The sequence below is a fragment of the Pongo pygmaeus genome, chromosome 4, assembly GCF_028885625.2.
Source record: "Pongo pygmaeus isolate AG05252 chromosome 4, NHGRI_mPonPyg2-v2.0_pri, whole genome shotgun sequence".
NCBI classification, from domain to species: domain Eukaryota; kingdom Metazoa; phylum Chordata; class Mammalia; order Primates; family Hominidae; genus Pongo; species Pongo pygmaeus.
The window spans coordinates 147,390,071-147,412,139 of NC_072377.2; the positions used below are offsets into that span (position 1 = coordinate 147,390,071).

The 22,069-nt window shown below is 43.6% G+C and overlaps 1 protein-coding gene across 10 annotated transcripts in view; it reads left to right on the forward strand.

Annotated features, from left to right (window-relative positions):
- Positions 1–22,069, forward strand: part of ARHGAP26 (Rho GTPase activating protein 26) — a 454,090-nt gene that overhangs the window by 99,557 nt on the left and 332,464 nt on the right. For all 10 annotated transcript variants that reach the window (XM_054487310.2, XM_063665239.1, XM_054487312.2 and 7 more), the window contains exons 2-5: positions 3,895–3,990; positions 5,610–5,671; positions 9,866–9,937; positions 15,778–15,879. In XM_054487310.2, the coding sequence (XP_054343285.1) occupies positions 3,895–3,990; positions 5,610–5,671; positions 9,866–9,937; positions 15,778–15,879 (332 nt within the window). The remainder of the gene's footprint in view (positions 1–3,894; positions 3,991–5,609; positions 5,672–9,865; positions 9,938–15,777; positions 15,880–22,069) is intronic.

The following is a 22,069-nucleotide window of genomic DNA, read 5'->3' on the forward strand; positions in this document are numbered from 1 at the left end:
AGAGAAAGATGTGACTGAGCAGCAAAACATTTCAAGGGTAGTTAATACACAATTTTGGTAACTTTGGAGGTCACAAAGGCAATAGATGCATTGAAAATACAGTAGTAAGGTTACCTGAGTCCATGTTTGTGTGTGTACATGTATGTTAAGTTTTACCCAAGGAGAAAAAGGAAATGGCTTGACTTGTGGTATTACTGGTACAACTTGTATAAAATTAAGGTAGATTCTAATTTTTAAAAAATTATGGTAAACCTTCTGTGTTAGTGAAAGTTGGATCTATTTGGGTTAAATTCTCTTAAATCCGGTGCAGATTAATATCTGCTGGCATCTCCAAGAAAAGAAGGGTACTTCCTCTGGTCCCTGAGTGAGCAGGTGGCTCTGGGAGCAGTCTCTCAAGGCCCAAACTTCTAGCTGCTTCCATATTTCTTAGCCATCTGGTCTCCTCACTCAGAGAAGCACAGCCCTACCTACTCTGGAAAGCAGATACTTGGCCTCCCCAGATGCCGGCAGTTATGACTTCTCTCCACTCTGGCCAGGATTCTGCTTTTCTAGCAACAGATGTTTCTGCAGAGTAAATATTATTGACTCTGCTTGGCTCCTTGCTGTGTCTTGCACTGCCTGTACATGAAACAGCAGGGTTATATGAGGAGGGTGCCACGACGCTTGGCATGCACCCAGCACCAGTGCCAGCCTCTTCTCTCTTCTCCCTCCTCTTACTGGAATGTGTGTGTTAGATTCCTGTGTGCATCAGAGGGAAAGCTCTTGAAATAAATCTTTGGGCTGCTCCATATCCAAGGTGAAAATTTACATAAGATACCACCAATCCTACTGGATTGAAATAGGCAAGAAACAATGGTTTTTAGGTAGAGAGTTCTCTTTTTAGTGTTGTTTTCAATCTCTCAAGTAGCATAGAGGGTTTACCTTAATGGGGTGAAGTGGTATGGTGTTCCCACATACTACAAGGATCTCAGTTCACAGGACTTAAGTCACAGGTCCTCTCCTTAGTGGCCTTGCACTCTTATGTCAGTCCTTTAACTTCTCCAAGCTCCAAACAGTTATTCATGCTTACCTTTCCTGGTTCCTCTTACTGGAGGATTCATCTATGAGGAAAGAATAGCCCAGCTATACCTAGAACTGAGTCTTGAGATGTGCAGAGTGCCTATACAGTGTTTCTCACTGGATCCTCCCTGCCTAATGCACAGGCTGACAGCCTCCGTCACATGAGATAACTGAGACTTTACGACTAACCCAGGGTTGGTTACACATCTGATCTATGTTGGAGCTGGAACTTGAACCCAGGAGCTGTGGGATTGGGGTAGGGGCAAGGGGTTGGGGTTGATCACCCTGTCACCAGCACCCCATAGAATGCAAGTGGAGAAGGGAGGTTCTCCAAAACAAGCTTGAGATGCTGTCCCAAAGTCTGGGGAATGGATTCCAAACAAGTAAAAGGACAGGTGTCCACTTTAGCTTTACTGAAAAATTCCCCTATCAAGCCTGAGGTGAGTTTCTTTTTCAGGTCCATTCATTAGGATTCTCACTCTACCCAGCTTTCCTCATTGGCCTGAAGCCCAATACTGACTCCATACCAGCAGTCATTACCTAATCATCTATCGGGGGATCAGCCTGTCCCTCAGCTTCATGGGGTCCTCACTGCTTCCAAGGCTTGCACTGTGGCAGGGTGTGCTCCATGCCAGTGGACAAGGAAATCAGGTCACCTGCTGGTCATAAGCTAACAGGCCCTGCGCTGATTCAGCGGGTCCCCCTGTGCAGAAGCCTCACAAAGGCCCCGTTGTGCATGACCAGCCACTCCCTGATCCTCATGGCAGCTGCCCTTGGCAGTGCGGCTTTTCAGGTGTGTGCTGGGAGCTTTCCTGAGCCTGGCTTGCATTTCACCTGTTTCCACTTTGTTGAGGTGATTGAGTTTCTCTTGCTTATGGGGGAGGCACAGGATTGTCAGGTGGGTAGAAAGGCAAACCTGTGTTACTCTTAGTGCAGACCTTTGTGAGTTCTCATCAGGAAACATTCTGACTAAAAGGGGAATGTGTATAACCACACCCACATTTGATGCACACACATTTGGAGGCTCTAACAGAACATTGTCTTCCACTCTAAAATATTATTCTTTCCCTTTTTTCTCGTGTCTACCTGTAGCCTCCTCCTGCCTTCCTACCCACGGTGTTCTGGCTTTTGGGTGCATCTGTTTCCTTCTTGGCTTGCCTTTTGTGATTTGTCTTCTGAGGGATAGCCTCAGCCTGGGCTGGCCATTTTTGTCAGATGCCTGAATCCCCTGCCAACATCTTTTGACATTTTGGTAAGGACCATTCTGTGAAAGTGACTGAACGAGGGAGAGATCAAAGACTGTTGGCTCCTGTGTTCCCCTTCTCCACCCCAAGTGCCTTCTTTTGGTGTAGAGCAGAGCGCTTTGGACAAGCCGCAGCTAGCTCGGGACCGTGTCATCACAGCGTGTGGGAGGGCAGTCCAGGAGCAGGAGCTGCAGCTGCTCTCCATGCAGTAGCTTGAGCCCTGGTCCTGAGAACAGCAGCACAGCCCACGCCCAGCTCTTCCACTAGCAGCTATTGCTTGGAATGAGCACTGGGGATTGGATTTGTATCCAGTGCCCCCCCCCCCCACCCCACATTTATTCAGCATACACTGAGCAGGATGCACTGCCAGGTACACAGAGGAAACAAACCAAAACAAACAGAAAGATGGAAAACACGATCCCTAACCTCAAGGGACAAATCTGGGAGCTAAGAAAAAGGACTGGGAGTCATGGATGCTTTTATTCTAGTAGGTTATGTTGATCTGTGCAGCCACAATACACCCCGCCCCCGCCACCCATATCTTATTAAAGCCAGGCCTTGTTGCTGGTTCTGCCTCATGTTTCCCTCCCTTGGGCATTTGGACATAATGCCATTTCCCCTTCAATGAGGGAACCATGTATGAGGGTAATTTGAATGATTAGCCTAATCTACAGGAAGACTGCACATGGAATTAAGTTAAGCACATTTGTCCTCAGCAGCCAGATCTGCCAGTCCACTTAAAAGTACCTTGGTGGTTTCATACCCTTAAGAGACGTTGAAGGCTCCAGAAGGATCACTGGCTTTCATTACTATCTTCAGTGAAAGTTTATGATGATGACTTTTTAATGATAAGGGCCCTTGAGAGTTTTTCTTATGGATACTGTCTGTGGAATGTGCTTTTACCCTAATACAAAACATTGCCGGGGCTTTGTTCTCCTGGTGGTGGTGGATGTGGCCAGCCAGGAAAATTCAGGTGAGCTTTGTCAGGCTGGTGGTCCACTCTGCTCATGAGGAGGGTGGAGAGGGTTGTGAGAACCTGGGCCTCGCCTGTGCTTGAGTCAGAAGAGGAAGGCCAGGTGCTATGGGCAGGGCAGTTCCCAGCCCCTCCTTCCAGCCTTCTCCAGGCTCCCTCCCTAGTGAAAGTTTGTGTTGTGAGTAGGACCTAGGGGAAATTATTGTTGAGTCAGACGTGTGGGGGAAGCTGCACTGACTGTGTGGAGGGTCAGTGGCAGAGCAGACCTGCAGGCTGTGGACACTAATGTTGGCTCTGATCCAAGCTTTCTCCCTGACTTCCTTTGGCAAGTGGATTCCCACATGTCAAACGGAGATGACAAGTTGCCTTTAGGAAGCAGAGATAGAACTTAAATTGTTAAAGCCAATATAACAAAAATATTAATTTCTAGAACAAATCAGTGCTTCATGTTATAACCAAGTGTTGACTGTTTTGAATTTATATTCTTTTGTGCTTTGAAATGGACTCAGGAACAAATCTGCCTCCTAAGATATTCCTAGAAGGACCAATAAGGGCAGCAAATCAGAAAGCCAGTTTAATTTTAGTAATTCCTGATTTTTCCTGTCTTTTTCTTGCTAGATTTGTCTTCAGCGAAGCGGAAGTTTGCAGATTCCTTAAATGAATTTAAATTTCAGTGCATAGGAGATGCAGAAACAGATGATGAGATGTGTATAGGTAAGTCATAACTGTGCAGAAGATAAAAATGTTCATTGTTTGTCATAGCCTTCAGTGTCCCAGCAGAGCCTTTTTCCTGAGATAGGAACTCTCTAAGGTTAGTAAAGAAAGAAGTCCTTAGTGGAAGTGGAGGGCCAGAGATACGTGAAGATCGGAGCTTGGGGCTACTTTGGTCTTCTCGAGTTTTGGGATTGCCTCACCCTCCAGCATGCAGGAGAGAAACTTGAAGTTTTTCAGTGGGACTCTCCTTTCCACCTCCCTTTAGTATTTTTCTGGCTAGTGACGTTCTTCCCCTCCAACCACAGTACTAAGAGCTTAGAGCATACGTAGAACACAGGTAGATGAGGGGAAATTTAGATCAGAGGTTGCAAAATGATAGGCTGAGATGAGAACACAGCCCAGTTTTCTTTGGCTCTCATTTTTAAAAATTGAATTACCATATAAATTCAATTTATAATCTAAAATTCCAGTTTTCCAGCTTCTTCGAAAAGTTTGAGAATTTGATCTACTGGCCCCCTCTTCTGACCTGGCAGCAGTTGGCTGAGCTATGCGTCTGCCACTGCCTTCAGATAGGGAGAGGAGCTCCGTATCTGGTTCTCCTGTGCTGTGGACAGGGAGGTCCCCACCTCTCCTGTTTCCTTAAAAAGAGGCTGAGGTGTGTTACTGTTTATCACCACGGTGTATTGCTTCACTCTTCACCATCACCTGCCTTGGTCTGTAGGCAGCCGTAAGCATGGAGGATTTGCAATGTCAAGACACCTTTCTTTGCCAGGGCCTTGTCATTGCACACTATTCTTCTATGGGCACCTTGGTTGACTCCATTAAATGAGCAAGAATTGAGAAAGTTTTATTGGATTAATTAATTCATCAAATGCTTATTGAGTTCCTGTTGCCATGCAGAACATCAGCATCTGGGGCTGAGTACAGGCAATTGGGAGACAGCTGAGAGTGGTGAAAACGTGTCCTTGTAACTTGTGAATGTATGGCTGCTTTTCCCAACATATGGCTCAAGGGTCTCGAGTATCCTCAGGGCCATTGCACGTAATGCTTATTGCTTTTATGAATAATTTTGGCAAAGACGACTGTTCATGTATGAGCACCATGCTTCGAGCTGCATTCTATTAATGAGTGGCTTGAGGACTCAGAGAAGAGGAACCCAAAGAGAAGCCAGAGATGTGGCTTCCAATGCCAGCAGCACTGTTTGTTTAGCTCTGGCGCCAAAGAAAAGGCTGGGTTCTGACGCAACGCCATGACAAAGGTTGAGGAGGTCGAATCCGGACAGGAAATCCTTCAACTCCTAAGCGGAACTCTGCCCCTTCCAGCCCGGGGCCTGGAAGCCTGCCAGCATCTCACCAGTCCTGGGTACTCTCAGGAACAGGCAGATCTTTTCCTTGAAGAAATCATTCCCTAGCTAGGGTGCCAGGTGGAATTAACCTGCGTTTCTGGGTCATCCTTAATGGTTAATGATTAAAAAGATGAAGGGAGCCTTGGGAAGCAATTGACTTTAGGCATCTGTATGTGCCAAGGAAATGAAATCCATAACATAATAGCCAGAGCTAGAAAGGCTCCCCAAGGCCCATGACACTCCTTCCACCTCATGGCCCCTTTCTGTTTTCCAGCAAGGTCTTTGCAGGAGTTTGCCACTGTCCTCAGGAATCTTGAAGATGAACGGATACGGATGGTGAGTAGGGCTGGGCTACTCTTGGTCCCAGATAGTATATTCATGTTGAGGGAGCAAGGGATGGGTTATCAGAAGAACTAGATTCAAATCCAGACTCTGCCATTTGAATGTTTTGAGCTCTTCAGCAAGCCTCATCTTTGTAGAATTTGAAGGCTTTTGTAAATATGAAAGGATTACTCTGGTGGATAACTTTAGAACAACGTAGTTAAATGATGTCCTTCTGAAGATTCATTTTAAGGTCTTTTCATAAGGTGTATGACTTAAGGGTGGATCTTTTGAATTATTTCACTTTTTTGGGCCTCGGATTCTCTACCAGCAGAATGGGAAAGAAGGTGCCCCACTCTGCCCCTCCCCGCATCTTATTGAACCTGATCAAGAGCTCTTTGAGGGCAGGATCACTTTGCTCTTCATTTTTAAGCACCCAACACAGTGCCTGCCAGGTAGGAGGGACCCAGTAAACAGGTACTTTGTAATGAAGGTAACTATAAAAAGCTCTTCAAAGAGAGGCATTGTCCACATTTAAGAGTCAAATGCTGATTTCCAGATTCTTAAGATATATCTTTTGTACTAGAATTTATTGTTCTGGGAGACAGAGAGGGTCTCACTCTGTCACCGAGGCTGGAGTGCAGTGATGCCATCACAGCTCACTGCAGCTTCAAACTCCTGGGCTCAAGCGATCCTCCTGCTTCAGCCTCCTGAGTAGCTAGGACTATAGGTGTGCACCACTGTGCCTAGCTAACTTATTTTTGTTTTTTGTAGAGATGAGGTCTTGCTGTGTTACCCAGGCTGATCTCGAACTCCAAACCTTAAGTGATCCTCCTGCCTTGCCTCTCAAAGTGCTGGGATTACAGGCATGAGCCACCCTGCCTATAATTTATTCTGATATAGTTCAGCATTAGCAGATAAGAGATTTCACATCTACAGGAAGTTCCTTTGCATTTTCCTCCATATCCCTAAGATATGAGGAATGAAGTCCCCTGCTGATTTGAAGTCCCCTGCTGCCTGTATACTGATTTTCTGCTAGGAGGGCGTGTCTTCAGGTAGCAGTGCTCCAAAGTCCTAGGAAATATTGCATCAATCAACATTTTCTTTTCTTCCCATGCTAACAGTTGGTAGTTTGAACACTATTCACCAAGATGTGTTTTCTATTTTAACCCCCATGATGACTCTGGGAAGTGGTATCTATATTATCGCCATTTTTCAGATGAAGATATTGAGGTTTACAGAGGTTAAGTAACTTGTCACAGATCACACAGTTAATAAGTGATACAGTCTGGGTTCAAACCCAAGTCTGCATTATATTAAAAAATATTAAAAAATGTGGGGGCCAGGTGTGGTGGCTCATGCCTGTAATCTCAGCACCTTGGGATGCCGAGGTGAGAGGATCGCTTGAGCCTAGTAGTTCAAGACCAGTCTGGAGGCAACATAGTGAGACCCCATCTCAACAATTTTTTTTTTTTAAGAAGCCTGGCATTGCGACATATGCTTATAGTCCCAGCTACTTGGGGGGAGGTAGGAGGATCACTTGTGCCAGGGAGGTCAAGGCTGCAGTGATCTGTGATTGCACCATTGCACTCCAGCCTGGGCAACAAAGCAAGACCCTGTGTCAAAAAAAAAGGAAAAAAAAAAAGGAGGATTTCTTTAAAACTCCAAACAGAGTAGAAGCCTCTTACCTTCTGCCCTATGGAAAGACCAGTTTCTTTTGATTGCTCACTGCTGGTGCCTGAACCAGAATCAGAAGTGTGGTGGCAGCAGCAGTGGGGGTTGGTGGTGGGTGGAAGCAAGGGAAAGCTTGTGTGTTTGTGCACGTGCTGGTGCCTAAGAAAGGGAAATGATTCTTTTGAGTCTGATTCTTGGCTGAGTTAGTATTTGGGGGTGGGGGTGTGGTAAGCAAATCACCATGAATACCCTGCAGATTGCTATGGCCTGTGGTAAGGGAACAATGACTGGATTATACTTTTCAGCTTGCCTCTGCAATTTTTTTATTAATGTCAGTGAATTGAGTTTCTGCTGTCTGCATCTGAGTATCTGGCCATTGCAAGCCCCTTCTCTACCTCCTAGCCCTGTGACAACTCCATCAGTTCAGTTAAGCTCAGCAAGCAAAGCCACACCTTCTCTGGGAAGCCTTTCCTGACTTCCTGGGTTATATGGCTACCGTTGGTATTTTCTTAACATCCAGTTCATGCTTCTGATCCTGTGTTTACCACATTGTGTCCTGATAAACATTGTACCTGTCTGTGCCCTGTAGTAAATATGAGTTCCTCAAGGGCAGAGAATGGGCTTCCATGTCCCCAACATCAGGCAGTGTTGGAACCAAGTGGATGTTACACAGTCATAGAATCTTAGACTAAGTGGGATCTTATTCCTCACCATCTGCAATTGCTCATTTGACAGATGAGAAAACAGGTCTTATTAAGGCTGATAGCAAGTAGTAGTATGGCTGGGCCTAAGGACTTGGGTGTCCTGATTCTCAGGTGAGCAGTTGAGCACTTTCGTATTATAAGCAACTACTTATGACTGCATTCTCAATCATGGATGTCCACTGGAATAACTTGGGGAGTTTGAAAAATAGTGATGTCTGGGACTAAGTCCAGGGATTCTGAGTTAGTTGGAGTGTAGCCTAAACATAGGGATTTTAAAAACTTTCCAGGTGATTCTACTGTGTAGTTAAGGTTGAGAATCATTGACTTTAGGGGCTTGGCACACCTTTGTAAGCTTCAGAGACTTGCAGATGATTTGTGGAGAATACTTCAGTGAACTGATTAAGTAACATCAAATAACAATAAAAATCACAAAATCAAACCAATTAACACCACAACACTCTAGTCTTAAATTTCACTCTTCTGAAATAAGTGATCGCCAAATTGAGAAAAAGGCAAATAGGAATAAATTTGGAGACTTGACTTTTTCTGTCCCTTACATTGTTCAGTTAGTTCTTTACTGTGTCCATCTGTGACTTCTGGCATTTACCCGGTTAGTTTCATTGCAGTGGACATGCATGTGGTTTAGGAAAAATAATGCTTTGTTGCAGCGAGATTCCTGGAATAATTGGTTGAGCAAAGAGTGATAAATGAATGACTTAAAAGGAGAAACTGTAAAATATTGTACTGCCTTTGAAAAGACCATAGAATCTTAGAGCTGGACAGTTCAGCCCACTCGTTTTGCAGATGATGAAATTAGAGCCCAGAGAGGTTAAATGTTTTGCCCATGGTCACACAGTTGGCAGCCAATCAAGAATTAATCCATTCATTCATTTAGTCATTCAAAAATGTTTGAGTGCTGCTTTGTCTCAACACTCTTCTTTGTTTTGGGGATAGTGGTGGCAAAGTGAGCCTTTACAAGATACTGGTGTGTGTGTGTGTGTGTGTGTGTGTGTGTGTGTATAAATGTGTAGTGTGTAGTGGTGAACCAGAACACACTTGGTAGGGGAGGGAGGTTGAGTTATGTTGGTAGTCAGGGAAGGCCTCCCTAAAGAGGTGACCTTTAAGCTGAAACCTTAATTACATGAAGGAGCTGTCCCTGTAAGGGTTTGGGAACACAGTGTCTGAAAGAATAGCCAAATGCTATGGCCCTGAGGTAAGATGAGTTTGGTGCGTTTGAGGTGCATTGGAGTGCCGGTAGGTTGGAATGCAGGACCTGAGGGGTGAGCCCTGTGAGATGAAGTTGAGAGGCAGCCAGTAGTCAGGAGGCACAGGTGTCCTGGCTCTAGTCCAGTCCTGTCTTGGTAGAGCAACACAGAATCAGGCTTGAAAGGTTTTTACGCCATCAGATGTCCAGAGGTGTTTTGTTTGTTTGTTTGTTTTTAACCTAGACTCAGTGTTGATCTACTTTACCTATAACTTGGGTAAATGAATATTTGCAAGAAAATGTCACCTGAAGCTTGTAACTTAGACCCTACTCTTTCACCAGTTCCCCTCTGCCCCTTCAGAGGGTTGCTTACAGTTTTAGAGTTCCTCATTTTTGCTTTTAAAGAATCCATATTAATCATGCATGGGAGGAAGATTATCATGTTTTGAAATGACAGTTTTGATTTAACATGCTATTAGTTCAAAGGTTGTAAACAGTTGACATGTACAACACTGCCTCCCCCAATTTTATCTTAAGACATGGGGAGGCATCTCGTGCTGGAGCTGCTGTAATTCTTTACTGATACTGCTTTTGTGTCTTCTTTCCCCTACTCTTGTTCTTCACCAGATTGAGAATGCCAGCGAGGTGCTCATCACTCCCTTGGAGAAATTTCGAAAGGAGCAGATCGGGGCTGCCAAGGTGAGAATTTTTTAAGCTTTGGTCTGGATTTTAGGGTGAGAGGTCTGGAAAACACAGCACCTTCTTTAAAAAACGTCTTCAGAAATGTCTTCAGAAAATCGAAGCCCACCTTCTTCAGAAAATCTTAGGCAGAGAACTCTATAGAGCCCAACTCATCAGTTCTTTACGGGTGACTGAAGTACGACCATCTGAGCCGTCAACCCTGGAGGAGCCATTCTGGATTGTTATCTCATTGTTTTGTGCTTGTTCATAAATCATCCAAAGGTAGAAACCACACCTCATTTGTGTTATTATAATAGATAGCTGTGTGCTTAGACAATTGCCTTTATCGGACAATACATTTATTTTTGTGGAATTGTATTTTGTGGAGATCCAGGACATGCAGCCTAAGCAGGGGTTGCAGATTTGTGCCCTGTGGGTACGGGGACTTTCTTTAAAAGGAGGCAGCTGGTACTTAGGTTTAGCTGATTTTTGTTGGGTGTGGAAATGGGCCCTCTCTTGCTGATTCTTTAAATGTTTCAAGACAAACTGAAAAGCCAGTTTTATGTGAAATTTCTTGTTGGCAAATAATTTTAAAATATATATTACCCATTGTGCAGGTCAAAAAACGACATCTGCAGGCCTGCTTCAACCCAGAGATCACTGTTTGTTGTCACTGACCTGGAGGGACTGTAGCCTAAGCTTGACTAATTCTGATGTGTTCTTGAGAGACTGCAAAGGGAATCCTGTTCCTTTTTAAAAGGTGGATTCTCCAGGGCTCCTTTGCCCTGTAATAAATCACTAGGAGGACTGGGCGCAGTTGCTCACGCCTGTAATCCCAGCACTTTGGGAGGCTGAGGCAGGCGGATCACGAGGTCAGGAGTTTGAGACCAGCCTGGCCAATATGGTGAAACCCTGTCTCTACTAAAATAGAAAAATTAGCTGGGCATGGTGGCGGGTACCTGTAGTTCCCAGCTACTCGGGAGGCTGAGGCAGGAGAATCGCTTGAACCGAGGAGGTGGAGGTTGCAGTGAGCCGAGATCGCGCCACTGACTCCAGCCTGGGTAACAGAGCAGGACTCCATGTCCAAAAAAAAAATCACTAGGAAACTCTAGCTGGTTTGACCTTCGGTAGAGTGTTAGAGGCTACCTGCAGAGAAGATGTTTTCATTGGAATCAATGAAAGCAAATAGATTTCCAACATTTTCTTCCTGTTTTTCTGGAACTGTGAGTCAATTCAGCTGCGGTCTCTTATGCCACCTGCAGGGGCTTTTGGGCAACACCACCCTCTTACTTTGTGTGGATTTTGCTTAGTTGCAAAATGAGGTATTCCTCACCCCTACCACACACACACCCCTAAGTGCATCTGCTTTCTGGAAATAGATATGATTAGGGCCTGCAAAAGATGATGTTTAGTCAGGGTCTTTCTGAGGGATGGTTGATCACAGTTTGAAAGAGGGACTGTGGCAAAGACTTTCTCCCAGTTTTAGGGTATTTTCTACTAATTTTAGTTTACACATTTATGAGGAAGTGGGAGCTCACTGGTGTTGTATCAGAGATTAAGGAATGTATAATTTGCACGAAGTCTTATTCCACTAAGAATACATACAGACTGTGAACCAGTCCAGTGATGGCAGATAATAAGCCGTGAGCAAATGCTCCTTCAGTTCCTGGCAGTGCAGGCCCTGCCCGCAGGCCTCCTCTTGGTGGCCTTGGGGCCTGTGCCTCCCCACTCTTGAACATGCTTGGCAGTGGCTTCCGGGGGTTATGCAGAGCTTTGAGACTGAGGCAGAGCAGACCTGTCTGTTGAGTCATCTATCTTTTCAGTAGTTACTTCTCCTTCTCAACACAGATGCCTCTCTCTCTGACCTCTTCTCTCACTGGCTTGAGGGTTACCATGGTTACCAAGGAGGTGAGGCAAGAGTCTGAGTGAGCTCCCTTTGGGCTTAATACCAGTGATCTAGCTACTGTCCCCCGGGGCGGGGGGGTGGTATAGATGGTGACATATTAGAATAAAAGAATTTAAATAGTCACTCACCAAAGCATGTTTCCCCTCATGCATATTCTATTCTCCTATTCATTAAACCATGAATAATTATTGATTATTAAATAACTTTTGGATGATCACTAAAGAAGAATTGTGATGACATTTGGGTGATTTCTCATCCCTCCCCATTTGTCATTTTTTCCTCCTGGTATGTCCTCCTTTGCATCACTCCACACACACATACATTTATATCATAACATTATGTAAATTTAAGAGAAAACAAACAAGCAAACAACAGATCCACTTCTAGGCGACCCAGGGAGCAGTCTCAAGAACATCTCAGAGCCAGCAAGTGCTCTTCAGCTGGTTTTGGTATCGGCCAAGTGGAGGTTCTGAACTCTGTGCCATGCTAAAATTACTTTTTCCTCCTCCTCCACTCTCTGGTGCTGCTTCAGTTGCCATAACAGCCTGTTGCAGAGTGCACCATGTGAAGGCTGCCAGGGAGGAAGATTCTTGGGCATTCTTATGCTAATGTGCTACTCTGGAGTAGGGCACGACCCCGGGTGCTTAACATAACCATGGCCCTACGTTTCTATTTCCAAGTTTGAGGAAATTATTTTTTCCTGTATCAGAGGTACATTTCGAATGCTGGACTCTAGAATAAGTGTTAACAGACATAAGAGAGTAGCGTAGAGAGTGGGTCTACAGCTAGACTGTCTGAATCCAAATCTCACTTCTGCCATTTGCATGTGGACTTGGGGAGATTACTAAACCTCTTCATGCCTGTTTCCTGATCTCTAAAATGGGGGTAATAATAAAACTTGCCTTGTAGAGTTATTATGAAGAAGAAGTGAGTGAACTCCTATCAAATGCTTAGAACGGTGTCTGTTGTGTAGCTACCTGAACATGTGAACAAGGTCATGTAGTCGTTCAATGTTAGTGATTATATTAGATACACACAGTTCATTTGTTTAAAAAATATGTGAGAGCCTGCTGTGTGCCAGCACTGTTCTGTGCCTGATATTTGGTGGAGAACAAGGCAGGCGTGGTTGCTGTGCTCATGAAGTAGCTGGAGTGAAAGACATTAGAAAAAAAGATACAAAGAAATGTCTAATTTCCAATTGTACTAGGTTCTTGGGAGGGTTACCTTCATGGCACACGAGACATGGAAAGCAGGTATGTTCTTGATAAGAAGGAGGCAGGTTTAGGTGATGAGCTCACCACTGTCACCACCATTGCTGACATTTATTGAGCACTTTCCATGTGGCAGGCACCCTGCCAAGCACTATATGCGGTTTATTTCATTTAACCCTAGAAATCCTTTGAGGAGGGGGTGTTCTTATTTTTATTTTGTTATATGGCCCTTGAGCTGAAAGAAGAAACCTGAGCAATTATCTAATCATCCTCAGTTTATTGTTGAGGAAATTGAGTCCTAGGGAGGGATGGTGATTTGTTTCTAGCCAGTCCATATTGAGTTGGGAATAAATTTTAGGATTCTAACTCAATCCTTCACTTAACTACCCCACAGTAGACTCTCTGGAAGGTGAAAACCATCTTGTGTCCTGAGTAATGGACACACTCTCCCATCTTAAGAACATTATCTAAGCTGTAGTACTTTTTTGCAGCAGAGGTCTTATTGCTGTTTTTTCAGGACAGAAACGGCTTCCCTTTCTCCTTATTTCTTTCTCTAACTTTGAGTGTCCTCTTAAACATGGAATGTGGAGGCACAAGTTGCCAGAATGTCCCAGAATGCCAGTGACTCATGTTCCCTGGCCTTTTCTCACCTCTGGCCAGCTAGACTGTCTGGGACCAGGATTCTCCTTTTGGGGTTGCTGATAAGGCTGGTGGGAATGGATACATGTGAGTAGCATTTGGAGTTGGAGCCCCAGTTTAAAGTTGCTGGTTTCACTAATGGAAAAGAATTGCTTGAGTCAAGTCTCTTGCCTGTACCCTCCTCAAATTTGAAGGAGTAATGTGTCCTCAGGTTTTTTCTTCATTTGCTGCTAAATGTTTAATTGTTCTTGTATGTGAGCAGTCTTTTAAGCAAAACTCAGATTCATAGAAATGAGTATATGTCAGCTAAAATGGATATATGGTTATTCTGCCCACTCTGTGAGCCATGTACCAGATGAATGGTATTCTGACATGTGGAGCTTGTTAGCTCTGGGTGGTGGCTTCTTGGCTCCGAGTGTCCTGCCCCAGGGCATTTGCACTTGTTGGTTCTGCTCTAGAAGGCTCTACTCTGCTCCTTCTGTATTTAACAGGTAGGTCTCAGCTCACATCTCCCTTCCCCAAATGATGCCTTTCCTGGGTGCCCTATCTAAAGAATCTCTGTGACTGCGCCCTGTTTATTTCGTTTGTAGCACTTGCAGCAGTCTATAATTATGCTGATTATTTGTTTACTGGTTAATCATGGTTCTCCTACTAGAACATTTCTACCATGAGGGTTGGGACCATTGTTGTCTTGTATTTCTAGTGCCTATAAAGTAGAGCCTTACACAGAGTGGTTGCTGATTATAAATTTGTTAAAGGAATAAAGAGATGTGTCTGAGCTTCTTTATTTGGCCAGAAAATATTTTTTCTCTTCTAGGCTTTGGAGTTGCAGAAAAACATCCCTATGGGTTCAGGCTTCACATGAGTCAAAAGCAGGAATAATCTACCCAATTAGCAAATTTGATCCCATTTATCAGCCAAGTGCCAACCTTCTTCCAGCTTCCTTGCCTGCTCTCCCCATTGGAATGTGGAAGGAAGGCAGACTACCTGTGACAATCTGTCTCAGCTGTGGTGGAGAACATGGGCTTTGGAGGCACATTGTCCTAGGCTCCAATCCCGGCTCTGTCACTCTCCGTGACTTTTTACAAGTTCATCTCTTTGGGCCCAAGTTTTCTTATCAGTCAAATGGGAGATAGAAATAGAACCACAGTGATCCAATGATTCAGTGGTGGGGAGCAGGGATTAATTATGATAATTATTTTTCATTTTGAAGACAATAATACGGCTAAGAATTTCTTAAAGAGAAGAGAAAAATAACTGTTACCCCATTACCATAACTCAGGTATTTGCATATAAGTAAATTCCCACCTCATCTTTGTCCATAGGTAGACACACTCTATGTAGGATGCAGCAAGTTTATATGATGCTGATTTACTTTTCTCTCTAGTTTTCCAATGACTAGTTATGCTTATTGGATGTTCCGTACTTTAATTATGCCAAACGCTATCCTTGGAAGTGATGTTGCTGCTGCTGCTTTTATTTATTTATTTATTTTTTGCTAGCATAAATGGTGCCGTAGTAAACAAATTTGTGTGAAGATAATATTGTTGTTTTGAATTATTCCTCAGCTTAAAGACCTGCATGTGATATTAAGTGTCAAGAGATATTTAGGGTTACATACCAAGAAGTGTTTTTTGGACAGTATTAAGGCTGGATCTAGCCTTAGTCTAGACTTGTCTCATTCAAGCTGTAAGGAGATCTTCCTTCCTTGGTGTTAGCTTCATAGTTACCCACACTGCTGCTGCCCCCCAGCCCCCAACCCCCAACCCCTGGCCGCCTTCTGGCCTTGAATATCCTTGTGAGTTAGAAAGTAGAAATTTCTGTTTCACAAAGTTCTTAGAGGGGGAATCTTGGCTTTGCCACCATTAGATATTCGTATTTACCTCATTTCTGGTCTTGTCCTGGTTGGTGCCTCTCTGCTAGACACTCAAACCCAGGGGGCTGTTGATGGGTGGCTGCAGGATTTAATGGGCATTACCTGAAAAGTAGGAGCTGAGTCATCATCTGTGTTCTGAGCAGCAGAAGGATCTTGAGAGATGGAGGCTGCTTTTATTCCTGCAACGTGTTACTCTTTTTCTTTTTCTCTTCTCTTTTTTTGCCAGGAAGCCAAAAAGAAGTATGACAAAGAGACAGAAAAGTATTGTGGCATCTTAGAAAAACACTTGAATTTGTCTTCCAAAAAGAAAGAATCTCAGCTTCAGGAGGTAAGAGACTTTATTAGTATCCTGAATAAAGTGTTCAATTTGTACATGATGCTGTGGATATGTGCTGGTTGCTCTTTGCTGGAAAATCTTAGGGTTAGAAGGGACCTGGGAAGTCAGGGGATTGCTCCTGATCCCTCATCCAATGCCTGATGCCTGGACTGCCTTTGTGTCCTCCCATCCCACCCCACCCTTTGTAGCTTTCCCGCCTGTCAAGGTGGAACACACTGCTGGCCGAGATGACCACCTCCTTGTTGGGCTGCCCTGATTGCTAGATGCCTTCATTTCATACTGACATTTCTTTTCCTGTTTCTCTCACCCTTGGCCTTAATTCTGCCCTCTATTACTTTACCTTTTGACTTCCTGCCTCTTATCAGTGATTTGAAATGTTAGCATCTCAAACACTATGGTTATCCTTCCTTAATATTAATTTTTTCATTATTTCAACCAGCACTTGACATTAGTTTTCTTTCTTTCTTTTTTTTTTTTTTTTAAAGCAGTGCTTTATTGTCCTGTATATGTTTTGTGCTTTGGTAATGTTGTTTCAAGAAAATACATTCTTAAATTTGCGCTTGGTTTTTCTGGGTTTGCATGGTATCTTTTAAAAAGTAGTTCACTTGGAAAGAAAAATGATGGAGCCATCGCAGCCATGGAGCTGTGACCATTTTTATTTAGTTCATGAAGATTGGCATGTTAAGGGAGTTTATGCTTCTTGGAGATAGGGAGTTTCCTAGTGGAACCTCAAATTTGGCTTTAAAAATGTCATCTTATTTAACTCAACAGTTTGCTTGACCTCTCTCATATTTTTGCCAAAAGAGGCTACCGTGGCTTCCAGGCTGGCCCCTGTTTTTAAATTTTAATTCTTTTTGAGCAGATACCATGCCAGTGCTTCTGTTAGGTGAAAGTTCATATGAGGACAGTAGAGTCAGAGGTTGAAAGGTTGAAGTAACTCAGGAGATGGTGGAGTTCAATCCCCTCCCAACCACAATTGGTTACACATCTTGGGATAGGAATGTGGTGTTCTCAGAACTCTTTGCTTTGAAATGAGTATTTAATCCAGTTTTTAGAGTAGTGATAAGGACCATTACTCAACAACAATGACAACTGTAGCAGCAACAAAGGTTTATAATGGACTTTGTAGATCAGTTCTTGGCCAGCCAATAAACAGCATTGACTATTTGGTGTGTGCTTTACAAAGTAGAAAATACTAATTTATCCTTGAAGATCTTGTGCCTGAGTAGGGAAAAAGAAGCAAAAGCGGAGGAAGTGCTTCTTGAAGTGGCATAGCTACTCAGGTAAATCTTGTCAAATGTGATTGAAAAACCTAAAAAAAAAAAAAAAATCTTATTTTCACGAGATACAAAGGCTATCCCAACTTGACATGAGGATATGGCACTATCTCACAGACACAGATAATCCATGATAAATATGGGATTCCGTTTAGAATCTGTCTTGATACCCTCACTTTTTAGTTATTCTTCTGGCATCACTTGGCATTTAGGATTTGGAAACTAACTTACATTTAAAGAAAAGCTTTTTGGCTGTGCTTCACAGTGACCAGGTCTGCCCAGCTCTCCAGTTTCTAAGCAGGTATAAATTACGGATTAGATGACTATGCATCATTATTAGTACAGATATTCAGAGTATTCAGAGTTGAGCAGGTGTGTGGTTATTCTAGCACCTACTGAATCTGGGAGGCCCACAGCACAGTTACCCTGTAGGCATGGCATTCTCTAGAACAAAGGTGCTTCTCCACTAGATCCATTCTCTCCGTGGTCAAATATTGCAGACTTGGTCTGGAATGAGTCCAGCATTTTCTTTTAGGGCTGTGAATGTCTTCTGAATTACCACAGTGTTCAGAATGCTGGGCTGGCAAAGAGGATACCTTGCCTCAAAACCTCTGCTGTGTATTTACTCTGTGACCTGGAGCAAATTACTTAGATTCTCTAAGCTTTATTTCCTATATTTGTTAAATACTCATGAAATACCTGTCCTACTTATGTTATACATGGGAAGGCAAATATAACTGCTGCTCAAGTATAAAGTATTTTATATTTAATATAAAATGTGTAAATATCTTTATGATTGGCCTGTTCCGCTCCATTTTCTGTTCTCAGACTGGATGCCACTATTCCTGACTTTGACAGTTCTGTATTTCAGTGGATGTTTTCCATTATGCTTTCTTATTATAGTCCTTTATGTTCTTGCCTTTGACCTAGTCACACTTTCTAAGTACGTTGAGTGTAAGGATTGGGTTGCAGATCTTGCAGGTTCTGGTCTGTTCAGGTCAGTTCTCAGGCATTGCTTTTTAGTTGTACCTGAACTAAATTAAACTGTATAAAAATCTAACACTAAAGAGGTAAAGAGATCGAGACCATCCTGGCCAACATGGTGAGACCTCGTCTCTACTAAAAATACAAAAATTAGCTGGGCATGGTGGTGGGTGCCTGTAGTCCCAGCTACTCAGGAAGCTGAGGCAGGAGAATCACTTGAACCAGGGAGGCGGAGGTTGCAGTGAGCCGAGATTGCGCCACTTCACTCTAGCCTGGTGACAGAGACTCTGTCTCAAAAAAAAAAACCAAAAACCAAAAATCAAAAACCAAACAAAAAAAAGAACAGTGATGATATTACTACTGCCACCAACCACATCAATAACAACTATAATATAGGGAAACATTTGTTGAATGCATATTTATGGCCCGGGTACGGTGTTAAGCACTTTACGTGGAATCTTCTGGAATCCTCACCCTAAGAGGTATAGATGTGGTTATTACTCTGTTTTACACATGAGGAAACTGAGGCTCAGATAGGATAAATAGCTTATTGGTAATGAGTCAACTCCAGCACTGGCTGTGCCGCCCATTCCCTTCACCCAGTTTGCTTTTCTACGTCTCTATCTGGGGAGGGATGTTGAGGCTCTCTTGCCTGCTATGTTATTTAATGCCAATGTCATGATATAGAATTGGAGAGAGGGAAGGACCTTAGTGATCATCCATTTCAAATTTCTTGAATTACATTTTATGAAGGAACTGAGTTTCTTGTAGGGGTCAGGTGTTTTGCTCAAGGTGTTCAGCTATGTAGTGATCAGTTTCTTCACATTTATTAAAAATTCAACTTTTAGGAACATTGTTGAGCACCTGGTACACCTTTGATGAAACCTTCCACTTTGATTATCCAGAGTTGTTCCGTGATTGCAGGGTTCTGCACGGAATACTTTTAAATTCCAGCCCATCCCTAGATCCCTGGAAGTAGAAACTACAGGGCAGTGATGTGGAATGGCACTGCCATCTAGTGGATGATTTAAACAAATGCATAGTTTTTGAATGGTAAAAAAGCCATCCTCAAAAACAGTAGTCATTGCTTCAACAAATACTCATTGGACGCTTCTGCAAAAGTCTGTCCAGGCACTGGGTGTTTTGTAGAAAGTGAAATGAAGGATCTTCTTTCATGGAAATTGCAATCTAGGAGGAAGTCTCTTTTCCAAGAAGTGCAGAATGGTTGACGGGTTTAATCAAGCCGGTAGATTTATAGCTTCTCAAGTGGCAGGCAGGGAAACTGTCTTGAGCGGTCTGCAGGGTGGGTTGGAATCCTGGCTTATAATTTCATTGCAGGGGGCCCAAGGATGTGATGGATTCTGTGGCCCACACCATTCTGGGGCATTGGCAAGAGAAGCATAACATTCCACTTAGGATTTCTTCTTCCTTTTCCTTTGGGAATGCATTGAGTTATGCATTTGTTCTTAGTTCTGGGTCACTGACGGGATGTGCCTTTGGTGCTGACTGATGGCCACGTGGGGATCAATTCATTCATTCTGCATGCATCTGTTGAACGTTTATTATGGGCCATACACCATTCTGAGCACTGGAGGAGAAAAATGAAAAAATTAGACAAGGTCTTTGTTCTCATGGACTTTATATTCTAGTAGTCTAGTAGGCCAGGCATGGTGGCTCATGCCTGTAATCCCAGCACTTTGGAAGGCCAAGGCGGGTGGATCACTTGAGGTCAAGAGTTTGAGACCAGCCTGGCCAACAAGGTGAAACCCTGTCTCTAGTGAAAATGCAAAAAAAAATTAGCTGGATGTGGTGGCACGCGCCTGTAATTCCAGCTACTTGGGAGGCTGAGGCAGGAGAATCACTTGAACCCAGGAGGCAGAGTTTGCAGTGAGCTGAGATCATGCCGCTCCACTTCAGCCTGGGCAGCAGAGCGAGACTCTGTCTCAAGAAAGGAATAGATAAGAGTTTAAATTGGGAGATGAGACAGAGATTTCCTGGTAACCTATTTAAAATAATGTAGTCAATGAAAGCCTCTCCTAAAGAGGTAACATTTAAACTGAGCCCAGAAGGAATGAGCTAATGAAAGGCCAGGACAATTCTTCTTCAGGTTGTGAGTGTGCTGCAAAATCACAATTATTGGGTTATACAATAGGGTAGGCTAAAATAGAGTAAAAAATACGAGGCCTGGTGCGGTGGCTCATGCCTGTAATCCCAGCACTTTGGGAGGCCGAGGTGGACAGATCACCTGAGGTCAGGAATTCGAGACCAGCCTGACCAACGTGGAGAAACCCCATCTCTACTAAAAATACAAAATTGGCCGGGCATGGTGGTGCATGCCTGTAATCCCAGCTACTTGGGAAGGCTGAGGCAGGAGAATATCTTGAACCTGGGAGGAGGTGGAGGTTGCGGTGAGCTGAATTCACGCCATTGTACTCCAGCCTGGGCAACAAGAGCGAAACTCCGTCTTAAAAAAAAAAAAAAAAAAAAAAAAAAAAAAAATATATATATATATATATATATATATATATGAAAGTGCATTGCACTTAACCATTATGTGTGTTTATTGATTCATAATATAAAAAGTATTTCTTACTGTATGTTGAAGTTAAAATGTGTGTTTATCTAGGAGAAGAGGTTTTTGGGCAGAAGGAACACCAGGTGCAAAGGTTGTGGGAAAGAAAGGGGTTTGGAGTGTTAGAGGACAGGAAGGAGATCCAGAAGTTACTCATGTCACCATGCTGGAGCAGGGTGACAGTGGGTTAGGATGGGAGGAGGTGAGGCTGGAGGGTTGGGCCGATTATTACACAGGGTCTTGCAGACCATGGTAGAGGCCATGAGAAGTCCTTGAAGGGGCCATGAGACCATCTGATTTAGATTTTAAGGGAAGATATTCTGGCTCCTGGGTGCAGAGTAGATTGGGACAGAGGGAGAGAATGAAGACAGAGAGACCAGTTAGGAGAGAAGTGTAGTAGCCCAGAGATGATGTGGCTGATTTAGGGTAGAGCAGGAAGTGAGACCCCTGTGTTCTCAAGTGCCTGGTGACAGCAACCACTGACATGCACAGGACACTTTCCAGTTTTCAAATGGTTTACATCATTTGGCCCATTTTCTCTTGGAAACACTCTACTCAGAAGCAAGGGCTGATATTATCTTCATCTTCTAAAGAAGATCAATGACTTGAGCAGGTCTCACAAGCTAGGATATAGCATTGGAGCTTGCACTTGGGCAGCTCTCTGATGTGGGAGTCAATTCTGTTTTCCTTATAGGAATTTCCTTCTGGATCCTTCGTCCCTGCCCTTGCAGATTTTCAGAATGATTTTTCCTGTTTTCCCCCTCTACTTGCAGTGTCAGTTGGCAAGCCCAGGCAGAGAGAAGCTTCGAGGTGTGTGGGGTGGTCGGGAGTAGATGCATCTCTCCGTGTAAGCATGTTGGATTTGGGCTACGAAAAGATCAAAGGCTACAGGGACACATGGGGCTTAGCTGCAGGAGCCCAGTTGGAAGGTGTATCAGCCCAGTTGTCTAAGCAGCCACATGATGCAGGAGGTGGTGGTGGTGAGAAGCAGGACCTTCTGAAACCTGTCTCCAAATAAAGATTCATCAGTGCTCAGATATCTCCTTTCCCTGCTTGGAAGCCTTAGAAAATGCCCCCAGTCTTAGCCTTTCAGATTGGTTTGATCCAGCAGTTACTCAGCAGACTGGCTTTTGAGTATGAGAATGTCTATTGCTGCGGGAGGAAGTTGCTAGCATGAGAGACTTGAATATATTCTTTCGGGGTGTTTTATAACATATTGTGTTTTAGCAGAGCTTGTAGTTTTCTCTTAACTTATTTGACTAATGTCTTTTTTCTTTACTATGCTGTAAGTTCTATGAAGGAAGTTTCTTTTTGCTCATGATGGTGGAACGGATAGATGATTTGCTAA